The sequence below is a fragment of the Musca domestica genome, unplaced genomic scaffold (genome assembly GCF_030504385.1).
Source record: "Musca domestica strain aabys unplaced genomic scaffold, Musca_domestica.polishedcontigs.V.1.1 2, whole genome shotgun sequence".
NCBI lineage: Eukaryota > Metazoa > Arthropoda > Insecta > Diptera > Muscidae > Musca > Musca domestica.
Window position 1 is genome coordinate 17566704 of NW_026712249.1, and position 21725 is coordinate 17588428.

At 35.0% G+C, this 21725-nt stretch overlaps 1 protein-coding gene across 2 annotated transcripts; it reads left to right on the forward strand.

Moving 5' to 3' along the window:
* Positions 1-1235: 1235 nt before the first annotated feature.
* Positions 1236-18283, forward strand: LOC101896338 (vesicle-associated membrane protein-associated protein B/C). 2 transcript variants are annotated; one of them, XM_005181961.4, is made up of 7 exons: positions 1236-1359; positions 1521-1993; positions 14960-15112; positions 15193-15308; positions 15390-15545; positions 17779-17886; positions 17954-18283. In XM_005181961.4, exons 2-7 carry the CDS (start codon positions 1921-1923, stop codon positions 18107-18109), a joined length of 762 nt encoding a protein of 253 aa, XP_005182018.2. In that variant the 5' UTR covers positions 1236-1359; positions 1521-1920; the 3' UTR covers positions 18110-18283. The 2 variants fall into 2 exon arrangements, with proteins under 2 accessions (XP_005182018.2, XP_058977884.1); XM_059121901.1 differs by having other exon boundaries at positions 1330-1993.
* The last annotated feature ends 3442 nt before the right edge of the window (positions 18284-21725 follow it).

A 21725-nucleotide genomic window follows, 5' to 3' on the forward strand; every position in this document is an offset into this window, starting at 1 on the left:
AATATCAATTTAAAAATGGGATGACTTCACTGCTTAGAATGGAATTATGTAAATAATTAATTTTCAATTTAGCGCGTTTTATCACAGTGTTGCTTTTTATGCGCCATACGTCAGTCGTCTCATTTAAAATAACCCTACGACTGCATTGGCAACCCTGCTTTGAACAACGAATGCAGGAGGAAAGAAAAATTATCAAAAAACAATGCATCAAAAATACTGGTTAATTTTATCGATGGGACATTTTTATCCCGTTTTGTTCTTTTATTATGTTCTTATTCTTTATTTGAATATATTATCTCTTTTTCGCTCATACATGTGCAGTGGCAAGCAGTGCGAAAGAGATAAGTCGACAAATAACTGAAAAGAAGAGAAATGCATAAAATAGTGTTGCCGTTGGTTTTATTTAAGGGACAATACGTGTTATATTAAGACGTTTACATCATACTAGATTTAGACAATTTAGAGACACAATTCAATTTCGAGAATAATGCAGCCACTGAAACCAACTTCAGACTGCTGTCATTTCTAAGCCACTCATCGGACAGCAGTTAAAATTATTCTAGTGACAGCTTATTATATAGCTTACAAGCGTGCAAAAGCATTTTGATGAGAATTTTCCAGAAAAAAACTGGTAGCGTAGCCCGACGTCAAGGAAGTGGACGGAAGGAATGAGCAACACATGGCGGAAGAATACAGGTAGATGCATCAACGCTTGGGATCATTGATATGTCAAAAAAATTTAAATGTTTTTTCAAATATAAGTAGATTTTTATATGTTTTCTTATACTACGTCATTCGGAGGCTATTAAAATTCGCGTTTTTCAACAATTTTTACAAATTTAAATAATTTTTCATTCAACATTTTCAATTCCAAAATTGGTTTGACAGTTCATTGTCCCAGCAGCTGTGTCGACGCGTCTACCTATATTCTTCTACCATGGAACAACATCAGCAGAAATGGTTCGAAAAGTAAAGATGCGACTTGATCGAAACCCGCTTCCCAGTGCCAAAGGTGACTAATTCGAACAAATCTAAACTTATTCTAAAATTTAATGCTATTTCCGACATTTTTTGCTTTCATTCAATAAATTTTAAAGAAAATGTCAAAAGTATGGCGTTTGACTTTGTTGCAGTTTTTTTTATCTCACCCTGTATATAGTCCAATGGTATAAAGCAATGTAAATATAGTCCAACGCAAAATTATTAAACTTAATTATTAATCTCAATATATATCGTGCTCAAATTTCATTTCGAGCTGTCAAAAAATAGTGGTAGAACATCAAATAATGCGTAAAACATTGTACAGCGGCAACTCTGGTTGTAAATCGTCATCGTGTCATCGTTAACGGAGGCAGGAAGGTTCGCAAAAATTTTTTTTCACAAATATTCAGGAAAAATATCCTGAGGAAGTTTTCTTCTGTGTGTGTTTTCCAACAGAAAATATAAAGCAAGAAACGAAATTTTTCAAATAAAATATATTTTTGCAAGTTTTTAATTTATTTTGTTGTTTTTAATCGCAGAATAAAATAAAGCAGAGAGTTTGACACTACTCGCTTTGCAAAAACAGCAAAAAAACGCCGGCGTGAGAAAAAGAAATTAAAAATCGGTCGACATAATTTTTCGTTCCGCACATAAAAGAAAAAATTCCCGTGCAGTCATCATCGAAAGCGAAGGTTGGTTGGCAAAAAAAAAAAACGAAATACCGAACAAGAGGAAGAGCAAGAAAACCAAAAAATCATAAGAAAAGCAGAAGAGAAATACAAGCAGCAACGAAAACGAAAGAAAACGGTCGTTTTTAAATTTAATTCTTTTTGCAAAGAAAATACAAATATAACAACAACAATTTTGTTGAGTGGAAGTTCCAAAATAAGTAGCAAGGCAGGCAATCAACAGAAGCAGTAGCAGCAGCAAATCACAAACATGCTTGCATTTACAGAGGCCCAGTTAAAAGCAAAGCTGATCATTGACCCACCAAGCGAACTGCGCTTCCGTGGTAAGTAATGTTTGTTGGTGCTGTAATAATTATTACAATCATCCATCCATCCAACCAACCACCCATAATATGTAATTTCTTCAATATTTGTTAGTTGTGAAGAAGAAAGGAGAGGAAGTCAGAAAACATGGCAAAGAAAAACGAAATGGCTAATGAGACACAAAAAAATATGTATGAGCTTGTGTGTGTGCGTGCATTAGAAATGCCTTGATTGATATTCCGCGAAAATGACTAACCGTTTTTTTGGGACTTCCAATGGATACGGCTGGGAAAAGGGATTTCTGTATTTGAGTGACAATATTTGCCCGTATTATTTTAGAAAGTGCGTATGTTGCCTGGCAGGCTGGCTGGTTCCCTTCCCCAATGCATACATAAGTTTGTTTTGTTGTGCGTCGCCTTGTGTATAGTTTTCTTTACGCTTACCCAAAAATAATTTGTGGTTTCATAAACAGTTCAGACAAAATTCTCTTCTTCTGTCTAGAATTAGAACATGATGATAATGGGCGTTCTGTTCTGCTTTTTTGAAGTGAAATTTGTCTGGCCAACGTTATACAAATTTCCTTTTGTATTATATTTATCAAAAAAAAATCTTTGCTCTATTGTGTTGCTTTTCGCACTTTAAACTTTTTCTGCCTTTTGCTTTGAATTAGCATTCTGTTGCTTTTGTTTGTTTGTTTTAACTACAAACAAGAAAAAAATAGCAAATCATTTTCCATATTTAATTTTTTTTTTTCATTTTCAATTGCTGCAATTGCCTTTTTTATTTGTGCTTTTGCCATCCATCCTTGCCTATATTTTGCAGTCTCTGGCTAAAAGCGAACTTTGACATTCTTCCATTCTATTGTTCCTTCCACATTGAATGTCATAACTTTATCAAGTGCGACAACGAAGGCGGCGGCGGTGATGATAATGGTGTGCTACTACCAACTTTGGTTATTTTTATGTGACATTGATTGTTTTTTTTTTTTAGAAGTGATAAGCTTAATATTAATATGTGCAATAATAGTCATGGCCTAGCCAGCTGGCGGCCATTAGAAGTTACAGTACATAATTGAAAATTCATACATTCCAAGCTGATAAAAAGTTATATTCTCGCAATATCTTAAAAGGGCCATAACATGATGAATTAGATGTTAATCATTTTAATAGGCAGTATCAGAATGATAAGCAATGTGAAATAATCAAAATACACAGCTCTGAATCACTGGAATTGCAATTCATTAAATTGCTTCAGGTAACATTGTTGGACTAATACGGTCTATCAGAAAACATTAAACAACAATATTTATTCTATGCATATTGCAGGTGAAAAAATAAACAGATCGAAATCATCTTTTTTTTTTGTCTGGTGGCCCCTTCCAAAATGGTTTCAAAAAGCATCTCAGCTGATTTTGTAACACACGATTTTCTTGGGGGACGGACCCAGGAACCCAGATTTTGGACCCGAAAGTCCGGGTTCTGGCACCGGCCACACCTATCCGGTATTTATCCGGATTAAAAAAAAGGCCCAATATGGAGTTCCAAATTATGATGCCATATTATAGCTGACACTCTTACCTTTCCAAAATGCTGAGCTAATATCTTTTTCGGGTCCAGAGATATGGATTTTCCATCCGGTTGCCCGCCCATAATAGACCCTTTTTCGACTTTTTGGGTTTTTTATATAAAATCCGGGTACATCACGTGACCACTTGTTGGATAACTATTTTCATAAGCTTTCCAATAAAAGGGGATCCTTAGATTTAAGAGTTTTTACCAAACTATAGTTAAGCCATCTCTGACTGAGTTTGTAACATCCTCATAAAGAAGTGTAGACAGGGCAAAATCCAAATTAACATAAACTAGGTATTTTGTTATGATATCGTAACAACAGGGGTCAATCCTCCTAGTGGCAAATTTTTGGCCCACAATATTCCATATATTCTGTTCTAGGTTTTTGGTATTCATATATAGCTACCAATGTAACTGTAAAGTCCTACAAATTCGGATTAAACTTGGTTATGGGACGTGCGATCAACTTAAATTCCCCTTTATCATCAGTCCATTAGATACATTTTGTTCGTTCTTTGTAGAAGAAAGTAGCACTGAAATGCAGATAGCGTTCCTGTAAAGAGCTCGATCGATGGATTATTTAAATGGATTCAAATAAAGAGTTTTATTGAAACATCGGCGAACACATTCTCTCATTCAATATTTAGTCCATACTACCGAAATATCCATCAAATCGAGCTTCTTTTTGGCCCATTTTTTTCCAATCGCTTGAGTGGAGTGAGTCCCAAGAGAAAGGGATAAAGAAATAACATATCATATATTATAGTTGCATAAATTTCCGATTTCAGATAATGGGATCTTCGTTCGATAAGCAGGTTGGTCTCTTTGTTATAACATCTTCCAAATAGTTGGTATCTCTTACTGCTCAGCATGGAGCAACCTTACAAATGTACTAATTACTCCTTATCCCCACACAGTATGAAGCAGTCTATTCCACTGATGTGATATTTTAGGATTTATTTAACCATAAGCCTTTGTCTAACACCGAAAAGAGTTGGACAGTGGCAAAGTAAGTGCTCTGTCGTCTCAGTTTCCATCTCCTCTTGACAAAGCCTTCAGTATTTACTGTTGTCATCGTTCGATTACTCCAAATTTTTTAGCAATCCCTTCCATTTAGCCTGTTTTTGTTGAAATCTCCCAGAGTAATGTTTATATATCACTCGGGAGAAGTGGCACAAGGCTGGCTTCATTGAGTTCTCTATCTCCGGGTTGACTGATTCGGAAACAGGTCATGCCAATTCATCCGCTGAATCATTGCCATAGATGAGGCAATGGCCAGGAACCCAACAAAGCTTAAAGGACGACTTTTTCCATTTTTCGATTTCATACCCTAAAATGTTTCTATCCCCAGCACCCAGTCTAAGTCTACAGTTCTGAGCACTGTTAGTGCGGAATATAGTCATATATAGTTCAAGGTCCTGATATGCTCACATCTAAGCCTTCCTGATTGCCATAATATCTCCACAAACCTGTGATGATAATTTTAGTGGTGCGGTTATACTGGAGGTTAGGCATAACATACGTTAAACATACAACAGAACTAAGTTAGGTGTTACTCTAATGAAGCTCTCTACGAGGCGCTTGCGAATCCGATATTTTATGAACCCAAATTATGAAATATCAGAAAAAAAGTTCCGTATGTATCACCAGCATAAATAATTTCATTTGTGGTTAAACATACACAATTGTGGTGATTCATCGTATGAAAAGTCTTCTCTGTAGGTGTTAAAAGGTTGACTCATCGTTGTTTTGCTTCATTTCGCTTTAACTTCCACGACGAAGTCTGAGGTTTTCCATCTGATGATATAGATGATGTCCCTCAATATCCAGGCGCTGCAGAAGTCTACGTGACCGGTCTCAGCATTTTCATGTTTGAGCCCGATTTGACGCCCTCTGTTGCTAATTGATAGTTGGTAAAGCCTTATTAGACTCCACAATCCTAACTTCTTCCTTCTGATTGCGGATGACGATCCTCTAGGTCGTATATCCCTCATGAACAGATCAACAACCCCCGCCGGTTCTGGGTTATTTAGAAACTGTACGGTACATCTTTCTATGTCTATTTTAACGGTACAGCCCGACATTCGGCATTTTGATTAAATTAGCAACATTTCTTCACGGAATAAAGTTTCAAATTCAGCGTAAAATTCTAAGACGATTTAGTCCTGTTCGTCAAAATTAATTAAGATAGGAAGCTTAAATTTTGCACAGATCAGTCTTTTGTACGCAGGCAGTTTAAATTCGAAGATGGGCTATCTCGGTCCACGATATCGTATATCCTCCCTATATAACTGTACCTACCGATATTCGGTATTTCGATGATTTTACCCACATTTTTAAATGGAATTGTCTGAAAATCCACACAAGGAGTTCTTTCTGAGTACTTAACCCCTGGAAGAGAATTGTCTTTGTAGGTCTACGTTTAAGTATAGCACCCATATAACGCTACTCCAATATATTTGGTATTTCCAGAATTTTTGTAACATTATTCACCGGAATTGAGTTTTTGAAGTTCGTAATGGGTATTACAACCCATGACGGAAAAATGTCTATGTAGGTCCACATCTTAGTATAGCCCCCATACAACGGTACCTCACTTTATTCGGTATTTTGATGATACTAGAGACATTATTCACCGGAATTGTTCCGAATTTTCGCCAAGTGTCGTATGAGGACAACATGAGTAGTAAGTAATCAGACTTTTGTGGAAAAGTTTTCCGTTATTATAGTTTTCAGCCATTTACAAAATGTATATACATCCCATTTGTTGAAGGAACTTAAATAACTTATTGAAAATCGTTACCGTTTCCTTCCAATATTACTAACTGATTTTTCTATATTCTTTCTTGAAAAGGTTGAAATTACAGGATGTATTACAATTTTAACTTTGGTTTGATTTTATGTCTTCAAATCTCATACACGTAGAACAAATTGAGTTTTATCATAAAACTTCATTAATAGTTCCTGTTAAGAAATAATCTATAATGTTCCCTTTTACCTCAGTGCTTCCATCTTTTTTTATGCGGTAACTTGCTGCTGCATTGTTTGTTACATAACCACAATTATGTAATTATGTATCTTTATGTTTCACGTTTTATTTTATGATCTTTTAAGGCTTCCCTCCATCCATCCAACCATCCATTGTATGAGGCACACACAGAAATTGCAAAAATATCGATTATTTCTTGTCTACTTTTTATTTCGTAGTCTTCTCTCTATTTTAAACATATCTTCAAATTGTGCCAAAGAAAAATTATAACAAGAAGAAACTTTGTTCGTAACTTAATTCTTGGAATAGAGTGTAAAGTATCATCATCATCGTCCTCCTCACCTCTATGCAACCAACCATAAAACATCTTTATATCACACAGCGCCGTCACACTCACAACATGCCATTACAAAACCACCATAATCATGAAACAAACTAACAAAATTGCTTGTGGCCAAGAAGTCTTAACTATGAAATTTAATTAAACAAAGTGTCTATACATTCACACCTAGATGGCCTGGCCTGACCAGCTTGTCATCAGCCTAGTGATGTTGGTAAGGAACGAAGTATTAGATTTTGTTTTGTGGCTCACCCAGATTACACAAAAATAATGTCTTGTTTTATGTTAAGTATGAAGGACGTTTGTCCAAAATGATGTATAAGTTTTCGTATTTCCTTCCACACAATTTGTTGTTGGAATTTAGTTACAAACAAATTGATAACAACCACCTGTTTACACTTGTAGTGGATATTATTTGTTAGAAAGTTTTTCGCTTCTGCAGCTTTCAAAGTTTTTGTAATTTGTTTTTGGTTCAAAGGGCAAATTGTGTTTCCACCAAGACTAAATAATATTATTTTATTTTAGACCTAATACTAATTTATTAAAAAAAAAACTTACAAAATACAAGAAACACTTTATGCAGAAGTATTTATATGGAAATACTTAATAATCTTCGTACTCAAAGAATCCACCGAAAATCGAAAATAAAAAAAAATCACTCAGTCTCCAGTCCAAGATCACTTGTTAGTTGGGAAAGTAAAGAGGGGTAGAACAAGAGAGAGGAATAGGGAAAGTATGACTTCAAACCACTGATTTTTGATATATCTGTGTAGAGCAGAGAGCTTTGTGGAAGTGTGGTTCCATAGCTCCACTCACTTCTAGCGTGTATGGATCTTAAGTATCAGTGGTAAGTACTCTCTGACATAAGCCCAGATAGGCTCCATTTTTGAAAAATAAAATCGTGTGTCTAGTTCCTCGTCTCTATGAGCCTGAATAATATTTCGATGAAATACCCAAAATTACGGTGGGGTAGAGTAGCCCACAGCTGCGGGAAGCAAAACTTCTGCGGCCCTATCTGTTCGAGTCCAACATTCGGAATTTCAACGAGATTTAAGGGTCTCCTTTAACTCCATTTTAGGAGTTAACGTTGGGCACAGCGCACAATTTTCCCAACGAAATTCAAGGTCATTATCTGCGAAAAAAAATGAAGTCAACAGATTCCTTATTGTCACAGGTTATAACTCCCTGTAGATCACTCACGGCCGAACCGCACCTCAAATTGACGTCATCCTCTTCGCTGACACTGGCTGTGAGGGGAATTTGGTCGTCTGCAAAGACTTCTAAGACGATGTTGTCACTTCAACAGACGGCGTGTTCATCCGCCCTCTCGTCATGCCTAAATTATTGTAGTAGTCTTTTTAGGTCCTGTCTCCTTAAAGACAACGTTTGCAGATGAACAGGAACTTTCCGCGGTCGTCACATTTTTAAAGACTTCGACATATTTCACTGCTGTTCTATGAATGGGGCTCCTGCTTATCGGAAGTTTCTCTTATCCGAAGTTCTAACAAGTATCTGATCGTCTACAAAGGCTGGTTCCTTTGATGAAGTTGGGTCTTCAGCAGCGGTGTGTTCTTCTATCCGATCTTCATGGCTAAATTATTGGTTAACTTTGCTCCGCCCAACTGTTTCTTTACCTTAATCACTATTGCTTTGGGGCTTTGTCTTCTTTCCCGAATTTTTTTTGGAAACTGCACTTTGCCGAAGCCTACCTTCCTTTGAATTGAATGGTTCAGGAGGAGTAATCTTTTTAGAAAACTGCTTAGGACCTGTCTCCTTCAAGACCATGTTTCCAAATGTACAGGAACTTCCCGCAGTCGTCACACTTTCAAAGACTTCGACAGGTTTCACTACTGTTCTATAATTTGGGATCCTGCTTATTAAAATTTCTAACGTATTTCATGCTTGTCCTGATAAGCTGTAATTCCTTATCAGTGACTTTGGACGTATCCTCATCAACATATCGACTGTAGTAATTAACCCATTAGTGGACGAAGTTCCCTGGGCACTACCTTTAAGCGATTTACACCAATTACAAATAAAAATGGTCTAGTTAATTTGTTTTAAAAACAATTTATTCAAAAAAGCTTATGGTTTTGGAGTTATGGGCCGTCCCTTATAAGGGACGCTGCGCATTGGGTACACTTGGCTTATGATATTCCTTAAAGCAATTTTTAGGGTGGAGACCTTTGTCACACTTCTGACAAATAAAATTAGACTTTTTGCCGCATAATCCACACCGTTTATCTGTTTTTGAATATTCAATAATGTGGTTTCTGCCATCATATCTTGTATCTGCAGTGACATTGCTATTGCGCAAACCTCTTGATGCTGGGGTACCATACGATTCCAGACATGATGTTGCAATATAACGGCGAAAATTTAGAAGAGTTGAACATGCCGGATCATTGGGATGTAACTTCTTCATTAACAGCCATGCATTCACTACTGACGCATCAAGCAAATATGCAAATATGGGCCACCACTATTTTTTGCCTGATTCTAGAGCGGTATCTGCACCATCTATTGGTGGGGTCGCGTAAATTTCAATATCGTGCAACTCATTATCGCCAATAGCATCCAATTCATTAAGTATTTCAGAAACTGTAAGTCTGCACATATAAGATTTATTACTCAATCAGTGGATTACAATTGTACTACGGGCGCAGTGTCCCTCTAAGGGGACGTTGCATTCATAGTCACTTTATGCACGTGTCACAACAATTTATTTTATTTTTTGGGCATAAACTAGTTTATTACACTTACTTAAAAATAACAATACAAACACAATCATAAATATTCACAGAATCATAACTTTATTGAAATTTTACTTACCCAGCTCGAGATTTTTGTTTTTTCAGAAATTGGTTTTCCATATTTTGCACAAAATACAACACGCAACTCGAAAGAAATTAAACGAATGGGATAGAACATAATTCGTTGAAGTGTCAGTAATGGCATAGCCTACTTGTTTACAAAAAAACGAGCATTGGAAGTGCTACAGTGGAAAATGTGAGAGTCCCTTATAAGGGACACTGCCCACTAATGGGTTAACTGCACACCGATAAGCTTCCTTGTCATTTGCCTCTATGGATTTGGCACTTTGGATTTGTTGCGAAGTTCTCTTCTAGTTGCGTTGGTGTATTTCCTCTTAAACTTTCTAACAAACAACAGGTTCGTCCTGGTAAGCTGTAATTCCTTATCACTGAGTTTGGACGGATTCCCATCAACATATCGACTGCAGTAATTAATTGACCGTCGATAAGCTTTCTTGTTCTTTGCCTCTATTGATTTGGCACTTTTGGCGTTCAGAGAAGACCCTTTTCTCCTTTAACATGCCAAGCGCCTATTGCCAGGAGAGCAGTGGCTTATCGGTGCTAACCGACGATGTAGTTTTGGATTCACCGAAAATTGTCAAGTCAGCGAGCTTAGTTTCATCAAGGAATTATCTTGCAGGTTCAACATGGATATCCGTAGTATTTATGCCCTCTTCCTCGTCAGTCGAGGGGATTCCCCAGACATCACTGGCAATGCTGTTTGACACGGTCTAAGTTGGGTCCATCATCCGCTGTAATATGGGAAACGCTGCAATTTTTAACGGCATTGTCTCTTTCCTAATTTTCCTTCCGTTTAGTTCTGCATGTCGTCATGCAGAGTGGAGGAATTCTGCGCACTTGACTTGATTTTTGAGTGAGGTTGCCAAGGCGACCACACCAGCGTCAGTCGAAGATGAGTTATTTGTGTTTTGGTAGAAGGAGAGGATTTATTATTACCGTCTTCCATGCGTCATCGAAATGTGAATGGACTGGTATGTAGTCAGAGTACGGACTTAGCTTAGTTTATAACTGTTCGTCTCAAAGAATATTCGGTTTAGTTACCGAGTACTTGCCAGGCTATGCCGTCGAACAGCATTATGGTTATTCGGTTATTTAAGATGAGCCTCTTTCCTCAGACCCGCTGCTTATTTAATTTGGAGCTGCACAGTATGTCTAATGGGCGTTTCACTATCCACAACCTGTGGACGTGTCCGATAGCAGTTAGTAGAATATTGACCATAGGTATTTTGATATTTTGATTTTGATGGTATAGACAACAAACCATGTAAAAGGATATTGCCTATGTAGGTTCACATTTTGGTATAGCTCCCAACCTGAATAGTAAACAGAATAAGAAGAATTGCCTTTTTTCATAAAGGATTAATCAAAAGCACTTCTTTTCATAGAACACCATATAAAGTGCTTCTATCTGCAAAAATAGACCATTATATCCTAATTTCCAAGACCATAAGGATTTATACAGCAGGTATAATGTAGATGACCTGTAAGTTGTCATTACAATTTTGCTTGCATTTCTCGCAAAAAAAAGAAGTTCTCAATTTTTATTCCAACTTTCACTTTTGTGTGGGTGATTAGGAAAATTTCCAACACATACATAACAGTTTTACGGTAATAATTTGCTTCTTTTCGCTACCTAGCTATTAGTTAGTTGGGTAAATATGACTGGCGGCAGGATGGCAAAATGAGTAGCTTTATCACCACACACACTCATTTTGTCCATGCTTTGGATGTAGAGCTTCCTTTTGTTTTAGTTTACAACTCCCCCTTCTCAACGCGGTGTTGTCTCCCCAATCAGCTGCCCACTGCGCATTTCTAACGCAGTTATACTAATCTAACGAAATAACTAACAACAACCTAACCTCTAAGTCTGTTACCACACACCCCAAACTACCCACCCACCCATCTACTCAAAATAGTTTCACCTCAGACAAACGTTTTCATGTTAATATTGCATGCATGAATATTTCTCATTTGGGTCGTTCTGTTTTTGTTGCTGTTTTATGCGAAATTCTTGGTTTTTGAGTTGCTTCTGGTTGGCGAAATGTGGGGTGGTGGTGGCTGTGACGGTGCAGTGGGATGTGTTATGATTGGGGTCTATGGCGGTTCTTCTTGTCGCCTGTCTTAACTTGCAAAATGAAACATGTCACGAACGTAAAACTCATCGTTAGTTCTTTTTTTTCCTTTAAATCTAACATAAACAAATTATTTATTTGCTCTGGCAAATCCTAAAAATTCGAAAATTTTTCCCACAAAAGCTAACAAACAAATTGTTGTACTTTTATTATTTCTAGTTTCGATTTTAAACAAATACCCCATCAATACGACGTCACACATATCGAAGACAACTGTTCCGTATATTGCTCTTGTGCAAATCAAAAGAATGACGTGTTCCCCCTGTCAGTGTTTGTGTGGCGGCGAACTATGTTTGGTTCAATTTTTGTTCTTCACTTTTTTTGTTTGGTTTTATTTATAGCCATTTGTTGTACGAATAGTTGACTAAACTCCTTGTCTTTGTTTTTTTTCTGTGTCTTTTTGGTCTAAGACATTTTTACGCTTTTTTTATTATTCGTTTATTCATTCATTCAATCAGTCAGTCAGTCACTTGCTCATTCAGTCATTGTAAACTTGTCCCACTTTTCATCAAGTGGTTCTTTTGTGTGTTTCGGAAATGAAGGACATACTTTAGTTTTTTTTTCGAGTATCATTTTTGTTTTTGTGTTGTATTCATTCAGCAAGAGTAGACGAAGACAACGGCGACGGCGACGAAGTGTTTCGTTGGTTGTTTGGAATTTTTGTGTTGCCACTGAATAGTAGTGAGGCGGCGAGGTAGGAGGTTGTTTAACATCAATTTGCAACAAAATGCCATAAATTCTAATGCAAATTGAGTTAAGTAATACAATTTAGATAAATGAACGATGTTTTTGTCTCTTTTGAGGTATAGCTATTAAATGAAATTATTATTCTATGTTTTCTTTTGGGCTTAAAGTACGGTTTAATGTTTGAAGACTTTTGTTAGAAAGTTCTATGACGACGATAAAAAAAATAAATAAAAATAAAAAATATTAGAAAATAAAAAAATAACAAAAAAATATTTATGGGCTTAATTCTCAAAAAAAATTCCATGAAAACTATGAGCGATCAACATCTTTCAATATTTCAAGCTTCCTTATTCTAATGGAGACGTATTTAATAATTTTCGCGAGGTGGAGTATAAAATTGGCGTTAAAACAGTCTACGCCTTCGCGTCTTGAAAAAATCTTAAAAATGTCCACGCCTTGGGGCCTTGGAAGAGTCTAAAATATCTTTACAAAGGGCCACGCTTTCGGGCCTGGAAAGGGTCTAGGGAAATCGTTAAAAGCTTTTCGCTTTGGGGTCCTGGAAGAGTCTAGAAAAATCTTTAAATGCTTTAAGCTTTGGGGTCCTGGAAAAGCCTAAAAAAAATATTTAAAAAGTCCAAGATTTGGGGCCCTGGAAGAGTCTAAAAAAAATAAAAAGTCCACGAATTGGGTCCTTGAGTCCTTGGGAGTCTAAAAAATCTTTAAATAGTTCCAAATTTTCGGGGCTTGGAAGAGTCTAGAACAATCAAAGTTTAGGTCCTGGAAGAGTCTAAAAAATATTTGAAAAGCCCTCGACTTTGGGACTTGGAAGAGTCTAAAAATTGTCAAAAAGTCCACGACTTTGGAGCTTGGAAGAGTTTAAAAAATCTTTAAATAGTCCACGTCTTTGCATCTTTATGAAAAAAATCTTTAAAAAGTCCTTGCCTTCGGGAATTGGAAGAAAAAATCTTTAAAAAATCCTCGCCTTTGAAGAGTCTAAAATATATAAAAAAAAATTCTTACTGGAAGCGCTTAAAAATTTTTTAGAAAGATAAATATCGAAAAATCCACGTCTTAAGACCTTGGAAGAGTCTAAAAAAATCTTAAAAAAGTCCACGTCTTAAGACCTTGGAAGAGTCAAAAAAAAAAAAAAAACTTAAAAAAGTCCACGTCTTAAGACCTTGGAAGAGTCTAACAAAATTTTAAAAACATGCACGCCTTCGGACCTTTGAAGAGCCTATTACAAATCTTTAAAAAGTCCACGCCTTCGTACCTTTGAAGAACCTATTACAAATCTTTAATAAGTCCTCGCCTTCGTACCTTTGAAGAACCTATTACAAATCTTTAAGAAGTCCAAGCCTTCGTACCTTTGAAGGGCCTATTACAAATCCACCCAGGCAGCTAAAAAACCTTCATGATCTTTATCATATTTAGATCAACAGGTCTATCAAGTATGGTATTCATTCAGACGCGGTCACAAAAGTCATGGAGGAATACAGAGCGAATGCCGTACGATATCATCCCCCTACCATCGCAACTGAAAAATGAGAACTGCCTCGACAAAACCGAGTTGTTTTGGGACAATTGAGATCCGGATGGTGCAGCCGGCTCAATTTGTAGTGGGCATGGCCAGAACCCCTACCCAGCATTTGGCACAGACCCACATAAGACACGGCACCTCTTTAACTGTCCAGCAAAAACATGTTCACCTAACTCCTGTATCTTTATGGATGCAACATATACAGGTCGCTACCTTCCTGAATTTGGAGTTAGTCCATAATACTACTAAAGACGAATTTGAACGGATAAATTAGTCTGAGCTCCTTTCCTCCTTTGATTCTTTTCGTTTGTTCTCGCTTTTATTCTTTCTAATATGAACAAAATTAGTCAGAGGTATCCCAATGGAACAGCTTATTTCCAATTTTATATTTATTTCATGTAAAGAGAAAAATTTTCAATGAACTGAAGAAATGTCCTTAATTTAAAAACCTTTATTTTATTATTTATACCCTACACCACAAGGTGGTTAGGGTATTATTTTATCTTGAAAACTTTTTTTGAAATATTTTCATTCATTTAGAGCTATATTCATAGAAGATCGATCGAAAGATCTTCGTCGGATTGAATGATCTTCTATCAAGAAAAAAAACGTTTGAAAGGTAGTTTATTGTGTGAGAATACTCTTTGAAATGTCTAATTCGTTGGAAAGACATTTTATCCATAGAAGGACAAATGAGCAGTTCTTGGCTTAAATTTTAAAAATCTTTCTGCTATATTTTCAATTTATAAAGAAATAAATAAATATATTTTCAATTTATAAAGAAAATATGTTTCATCTACAAAACAATATATTTCATTTCCAAACATTTCCTAATCTTTTTCATTTTACCAAACTAAATTTACATTTTTATTGTATTTTTTATTTTCCAATTACAGGTCCATTTACTAAAACAGTGACAACCAACTTAAATCTAACTAATCCATCGGATAATGACATTCTATTTAAAATTAAAACGACCGCTCCAAAACGTTATTGTGTGCGTCCAAATTTTGGTATTATTCGAGCACGTGAATCAGCTTCGGTTGAAAGTGAGTAATTACAATTAAAGAATAGTAGAATATAATAGGTCAAATCAATTTAAATTGATTCTTCTTTCTCTTATTTACAGTTTGCTTACAGCCCTTCAATTTCGATCCATCTGAAAAGAATAAACACAAGTTCATGGTCCAAAGTGTTCTAGTGCCAGAAAATGAAGACGGGGAATATTCTACCCTTTTCAATATTGTAAATATTTATTATATGCCTTGAGAGGGTGCTTTATATATAACTATATATTAATTTGTTGTTTTTGTTTTCTTATTACAGTGGAAGGAGTTGCCACCAGAAAATTTCATGGATGCCAAATTAAAGTGCGTCTTTGAAATGCCCGTAGAAGATAATCGTGGTGATGCATCAGCTGCTGTTAGTGTTGTCAAAACTGAGCAATCGTCCTCACCTCCTCAAGTTAAAAATGAAGAAAAGGTAAATGTACATTTTACTATTACTATTGGTGGTTGCCATTATCTGAATCGGAACCGTTCGAAGTTGTGATACCATAGGCTAATGAATATATAGAGAAAGGAATGTTGGTTTTGCCATTTCCTCTTATTGCATAGTCAATATGCCGATAGAGCCAGTCGATCTACTACTCGACTATGAAACACATTGTATCGTTTTTTAAGAATTGCACTGGATTATTGGAATAGTTTGGAATAGTTTTCAACTGAAAATGTCCTACAGTTCTTGATATTTTTATGCCCTCCATCTTGAAAAGGGGAGGGTATATTAACTTTGTCATTCCGTTTCTAACATCCCTAAATATTCGTCGTAGACCCCGTCCGTTTGTCTGTTGAAATCACGATACAACCCACATTATTTGACGTACAGCTTAAAAATTTGGCAGAACATAATGGATTCTAACTCTAGTGGCGAAACTTTTTATGTATAGGTCTACGTTTTGATATAGCCGCCATATAAAGGTACCTCCCGATATTCGGTATTTTGATGATTTTTTTAACAATTTTTCCACGGCGGAACATATTATGTATAGGTCCACGCTTTCGTATAGCCCCCATATAATGGTATCACCGGATATTCACTATTTTGATTATTATTGGATACATTTTCCCACGGATTTGTCTAAATATTGGTATTTGTAGTTAATAATGGATTCTAGTTCCGTCGACAGAACATTGAAAATTTAGGTCCAAGTCACCGATAACTCGGTATTTTGATAATCCTAGTCACATTTACCCTCGAAATTGTTTCAAAATTTGGTATTTAAGAATATTTGGAGGTTCCCGTTTTGGTATGACCCCCATACTACGGCCTCACTCACTTTATGGTTTTTTGAAAAGTTTAACAGCATTATCCAAACGGTCTTATTGGTATTTGTGGACGGTCTTATTGGAAAGTGGAGAACGTTGAATTCAGATACTTTTATATAAAAAAATCTTTATCCAAAGTAGGAGGTTTTTAAATTTGATACGGTCAAAACGTGCCTCATCGAAATAACAGTTTTAGACCCTAGGTTTATTTAGATCAAATCCGTTTCAGGACGTTTGAAGTCGATCTAGCGATGTCCGTCCGTCCGTCCGTCACGATAACTCTCGAAGGAGTACATCAAAATGTTATTGTCAAACTTAATCGAGTTCGGAGATGGACAATATCGGTCCACTCCTTCTGGTACCTCCTCCCACAAAATGTCAACATTTTCAAAAAATAATTTACGGCACAGAAAGGGAACGCATAATCCGGTTTTTCTTAAACTTTGCAAATCCTAATATTTGTGTCAGTGCTAGGTCAGGTGGGAAAATGGACAATATGGAGTGGACCGTCATCAAGTATCTCAACCACAAAGGGTCAGCATTTTGTATAATTTTGACACTTATAAAATGGGATGTAAGAATCCGGTTGTCTTAAAAATACACACATCACAATATTTTCATTAACCCAAGGTCTGGCGTGAAGATGGAATATATCGGTCCACTCCTTCTGGTATCTTCCCCACAAAGGGTCAAAATTTTGAATATTCATGAAGCTCAAAAGGCACGAAATAACCATCCGATTCCATTCAGACTTGGTACATCTCAATATTTCCAACAACACAAGATCTGTTATAAAGATGGTAGAGATCGGACCTTTCTTTCGGGTCCTCCCCCACAAAGGGTCAAAGTTTTAAATAACCAAAAAGATCATAAAATCCGAAATAAGCACCCGGTGCTCTTGAAATTGCAAACATCACAATATTTTTTTAACCCAAGGTCTGGTGTGAAGATGGAATATATCGGTCCACTCCTCCCCCACTCCTCCCCCCACAAAGGGTCAACATTTTGAGTTTCCATGAAGCTCATAAAACGCGAAATTAACATCCGACTCCATTCAGGCTTGGTACATCTCAATATTTCCATCAACACAAGAAAGATGGTAGAGGTCGGACCTTTTTTTCTGGTACACCCCCCTAATAGAGTTCAATATTTTTTTAAAACAAAACGCTCAAAGTAAGCGAAATAGACATCCAACTCTCTTTTTTATCACTTGGTTTTAGGATTGCACGAAATTTTCCATGATTTCCAGAAGTTTGATTTAATTTTGAGGAAATTGTAGCTCTGTTCCATTTCATTTAAGCTTCTTTTCATCTTGAAACTTAAACATTTCTTTAACATATATATTTTAAGATTTTTACTAAACAGTATTTGCGTATTTTACATTATAGCAAACTTCAAATCTGGATACTTCTAAACAGTCAGAATCTCTGGCGAATGAACTTAGACAGTTGCGTGAGGAGAACACCAAATTGAGAAAAGAGAATGTTAATCTGAAGGTAAGATATGATAACATTTTAATAGAAATAATAACTAAACAAATTCTCAATTGTTTTTTTTTTTTAGGAACAAGCTATGCGAGTTCGATCCACAGCATCCAAGCCCACGGTCGGTGAACCCTATGCTCCTGTCATAGCTGAAAAGCAAATTCCCATGTTCTATATAGCGCTCGCTTTTGCCGCTGCAATTCTTGGTATTCTTTTCGGCAAATTTGTATTCTGAACAACTAATTAGAGTCTTAACAACAACAAACAAACAAACAACAACAACAGTGTTATGTTTTTCTTTTTGTCTTTTGCTAGCAGTACAGAAACAAAAAAACCAACAAAAAGCTGCATATTATATAATACACGAAAACTATAATAACTAAAAAAGAAAAAAAAACAAAAAAGTAAACTAAAAGTAAAACAAAAAATTACAAGAAATATAAGGAAGAAAAACAAAAACAATCTGCAAACAAATGTGAATTCAAATTCGTTTAGATGGAGAATAAGAGATAACACAAGAAAAAAGAAAGGCGGCAAACATTGAATAGAATAAGAAACTAAAATGAAAGTATAAATCATACAACTCTTAGCAGCAATCAGGACATTGCTTGTAAAAAAGAAAAGTAAATCTCATATAGTTTTCAAAAATCTAAATCGAAGTTGTTCAGTGCGTTTTTTGGATCCATACCATTTAGAAAATTTCATTCTATTGCTGCTGCCCCTTTGCATTGATTAATTTTGTTTTGTTTTGATATGTTTATCCTTTTTAGAAGCTCTCTCTCTCTACCTCCAAAAATCTTAATATCATCTTATATATACATACATAATTTCCAATTGATCATGAATTCTTCATTCATTTTCCGTTTCCAAGCATTTACTCTCTAGTTATTCCGTTACACAATAAAACTTGAGCTTAAAAACAAATATGAACTAATAAAAAAAAACTACCAATGAATCACTACAAACAAATGTTAAATGTTATCATAGAAATCAAATTCAATAGAAAGCTAGCCACCAGACCGAAAGTTAATTCAATTTTATATAGTTTTAATTATGTTGGCCAATATTCTCCCTGGTACAGTTTGTGAACCTCCGCTATCCTGATTCGCATTTGGTTGGTAGTAACATAATGGAGCTTTGAACAGAGAAAACCTTTTTAGTTTTCGAGTAAGCTTTACAATATAAACATTTTTCAAAGTGAGGTTATGACAAATGATTTCATCTTGATTTTATATCAAAAATTAATAATCTTTCCTTCCTATTCCCGGCAAATTAAAGGCTCGTTTTTCAAAAGTTCAATGCATCTGTATGAAAGTGAGGTTAGAATCGAAACATTTTGTTGCGAATAAACTATGTTCTCTGTATAGCACTACTATACAAAGAACTTAGTTTGTCTCTTCTATTTGCAAATATCTCTTGAAATTTTCAAATTTAGAAAAAGACATATTTTACAATAAAATTTAAAGATGTGGTCAGAACATGGTTGACATTTTAGAAACTATTCCAAATGCCGGCATCACTTTCATCTCAGATGTAAAAAAGTGTGGCAGAAAAAATAGTTTTCCTTGAAATAAAATTGTGAGTTTCCCTAGTTTATGGCTCCATTCTAATCATTCATTGCACATAGTTCATGAGGTACAGAACGGGTATTTACGTCTTTTCGGAATGTTATTTTTTTACTTCCCCTTTCAAATTCTATTATTGTTTAGTTCTAAGCTTTATTAATGCTCTTGTTTTTAAAATACGCATCTATGTTAGGGTGTTTTTTTAATTTAATTTTTTTTGTCTCTTTGGTATAAAGCTATATGTTATTCTCCTTATGTTTCTACTTTCCCTTCATTTTGTGTTTAAATCCTTATTGCATTTCATTCATATAAATATAAATAATTTATTAAATTTTTTTAATGTAATTTATGCTGCTGGACATTTAAAACGAAAACATAAACATAGATTTTTATTAATAAAGGAAAAATGTTTTGTTTTGGCTTTTAAAAATTTCTCATTTAGATTTTAATTTCAAACAGATAATCTACCGTACCATTACATAAAACAATAAAAATTAATAAAAGTTTAAAAATGAAATAATAAACAAAAAACAACTGTGTGTAATTAAAAATAATTTCCATTTCAACTTGCAGACAGACAACAAAGAGCAAAAAGACAAAAAAACCAACAACACCTGCATACAAAAACAACTAAAAAAGCAAAAGAAAACACAATAAAAAATAAAGAAAAATAATTGCAAAAAGAAACGATCGAACGAAGCGTCTTTTTTGTTTTGTTAATTCATACTTAAACTAAAAATATAAAGCTAAGAAAGAAAAAAAAGAGATTAAAAAAAAAAACAAACAAAACCACTAAAAAATAAACAAATAACTATGATAAACGACAAAGAACTACTCGAAACATTTTTTTTTGGTTTTTTATGTAGATTAACTGCCTTTGTCTTATGTTTTTTTATGTTTTCCATGTCTTTCTCTGATTGTTTCACTGCTCGGAAGCAAAAACGAAAGGAAAAGTTAAAAATTCATTTGAAAGCAACCACAACAACATGAAGAGAAATTGTATTAGTACTAATTATAATACTATGAGAAATGATGAAGAAATATTTAAGATTTTCTTGTAATTATGTACGAAAAATATTTAAATGAAATATGATAATACAAATAAAAACAATTTAAAACGTCATTTCCACATTTGTTGCGAGTTGCTATCTCCTTTTTTACAGTAACAGGGAGTCATCTCACTATACTTGGCCTGAGAGAAGAGGATGCAGAGAAATGAATATATTCCTTGGCAACATGTAATGCTCTCACCGCTTATCATTGAAAAAATTTAAGTTAGCGGATGCCTATTTTGTCGTTTCATGAGTATAGTCGAAATACTGAAGCCACTAACTAATAAAATGTAGGAATACATTACATGATGACAATGCCATAAATCCAGTTCAAATCTGTTAAAAGTGTTTTTGAAATCGGGTACAACCGGCATTTTGACAATGCAAAAGCGAGCTGAGAGCCATCTGGAGAAAAAAAACAACATTCTGTGGTCTATATATTCATTAACCCATAATATTTAGGCGGCAAATATTATTGTGAGTGGTTAAATCACAATGTGGGGGAATCATTTTACTTTGCATATCAATTACAAATAAAGAGGTAAGAAGTTGTTGAACAACAGAAATTTAAGAGAATTCTATAGCAAAAATTAAAAAAAGCTAATTGATTTTTAAGCTTTTGTGTAAAGAAGAAAAGAGGACGTTGAGAGTTCCTCACTAAAATTAGTATTTCGGCGGCAATGTTATTGTGAATGATTGAATCACAACATCAGGGAATCATGTCACTTTGCATATCAAAGAGAAAGAAGAAAAAGAAGGAAGGAAATTGAAGCATCGCCCACAGCAAAAATTAAACAATAAAGGAAGCTGAATTTTTAGGCTGTTATTGAAACTAAAAAATATTTTAACAAGTATTCAAAAAATGCTTAACAATAGAGCATCATGTATAAGACATTCGTTCAGAAGTCTCCTCACTAATATCAATATTTCGGCGGCAAGTAATATTGTGAACGGTTAAATCACAAAGTGAGGGAATCATTTCACCTTGCATATCAATGAGAATAAAAGGAAGAGAAGAAGGTGTCTTAAACGGAAAAAATCGTTGGAGCATCAGTAAAAATTAAAGTGGAGGAAGTTGATTTGGTTTGTTGATACGTATCCAACAATTTTTTAGCCATATTAACGGAAAACTAATTGAAAATGTGTTGCTTTTGCTTGAATACCGGTGAACGTTTGGGAATTATTGACTAAAGGTGTTTAACATGAAGAAATATATGATTGCTGCTGCATGTTG

Excerpts from the sequence above, each read along its gene's own strand:
- LOC101896338 (XM_005181961.4), top strand. The coding sequence starts at position 1,921 with ATGCTTGCATTTACAGAGGCCCAGTTAAAAGCAAAGCTGATCATTGAC. Across the intron at positions 1,994-14,959 it reads AAGCGAACTGCGCTTCCGTG|GTCCATTTACTAAAACAGTG; the intron begins GTAAGTAATGTT and ends TTCCAATTACAG. Across the intron at positions 15,546-17,778 it reads AAGTTAAAAATGAAGAAAAG|CAAACTTCAAATCTGGATAC; the intron begins GTAAATGTACAT and ends TTTACATTATAG.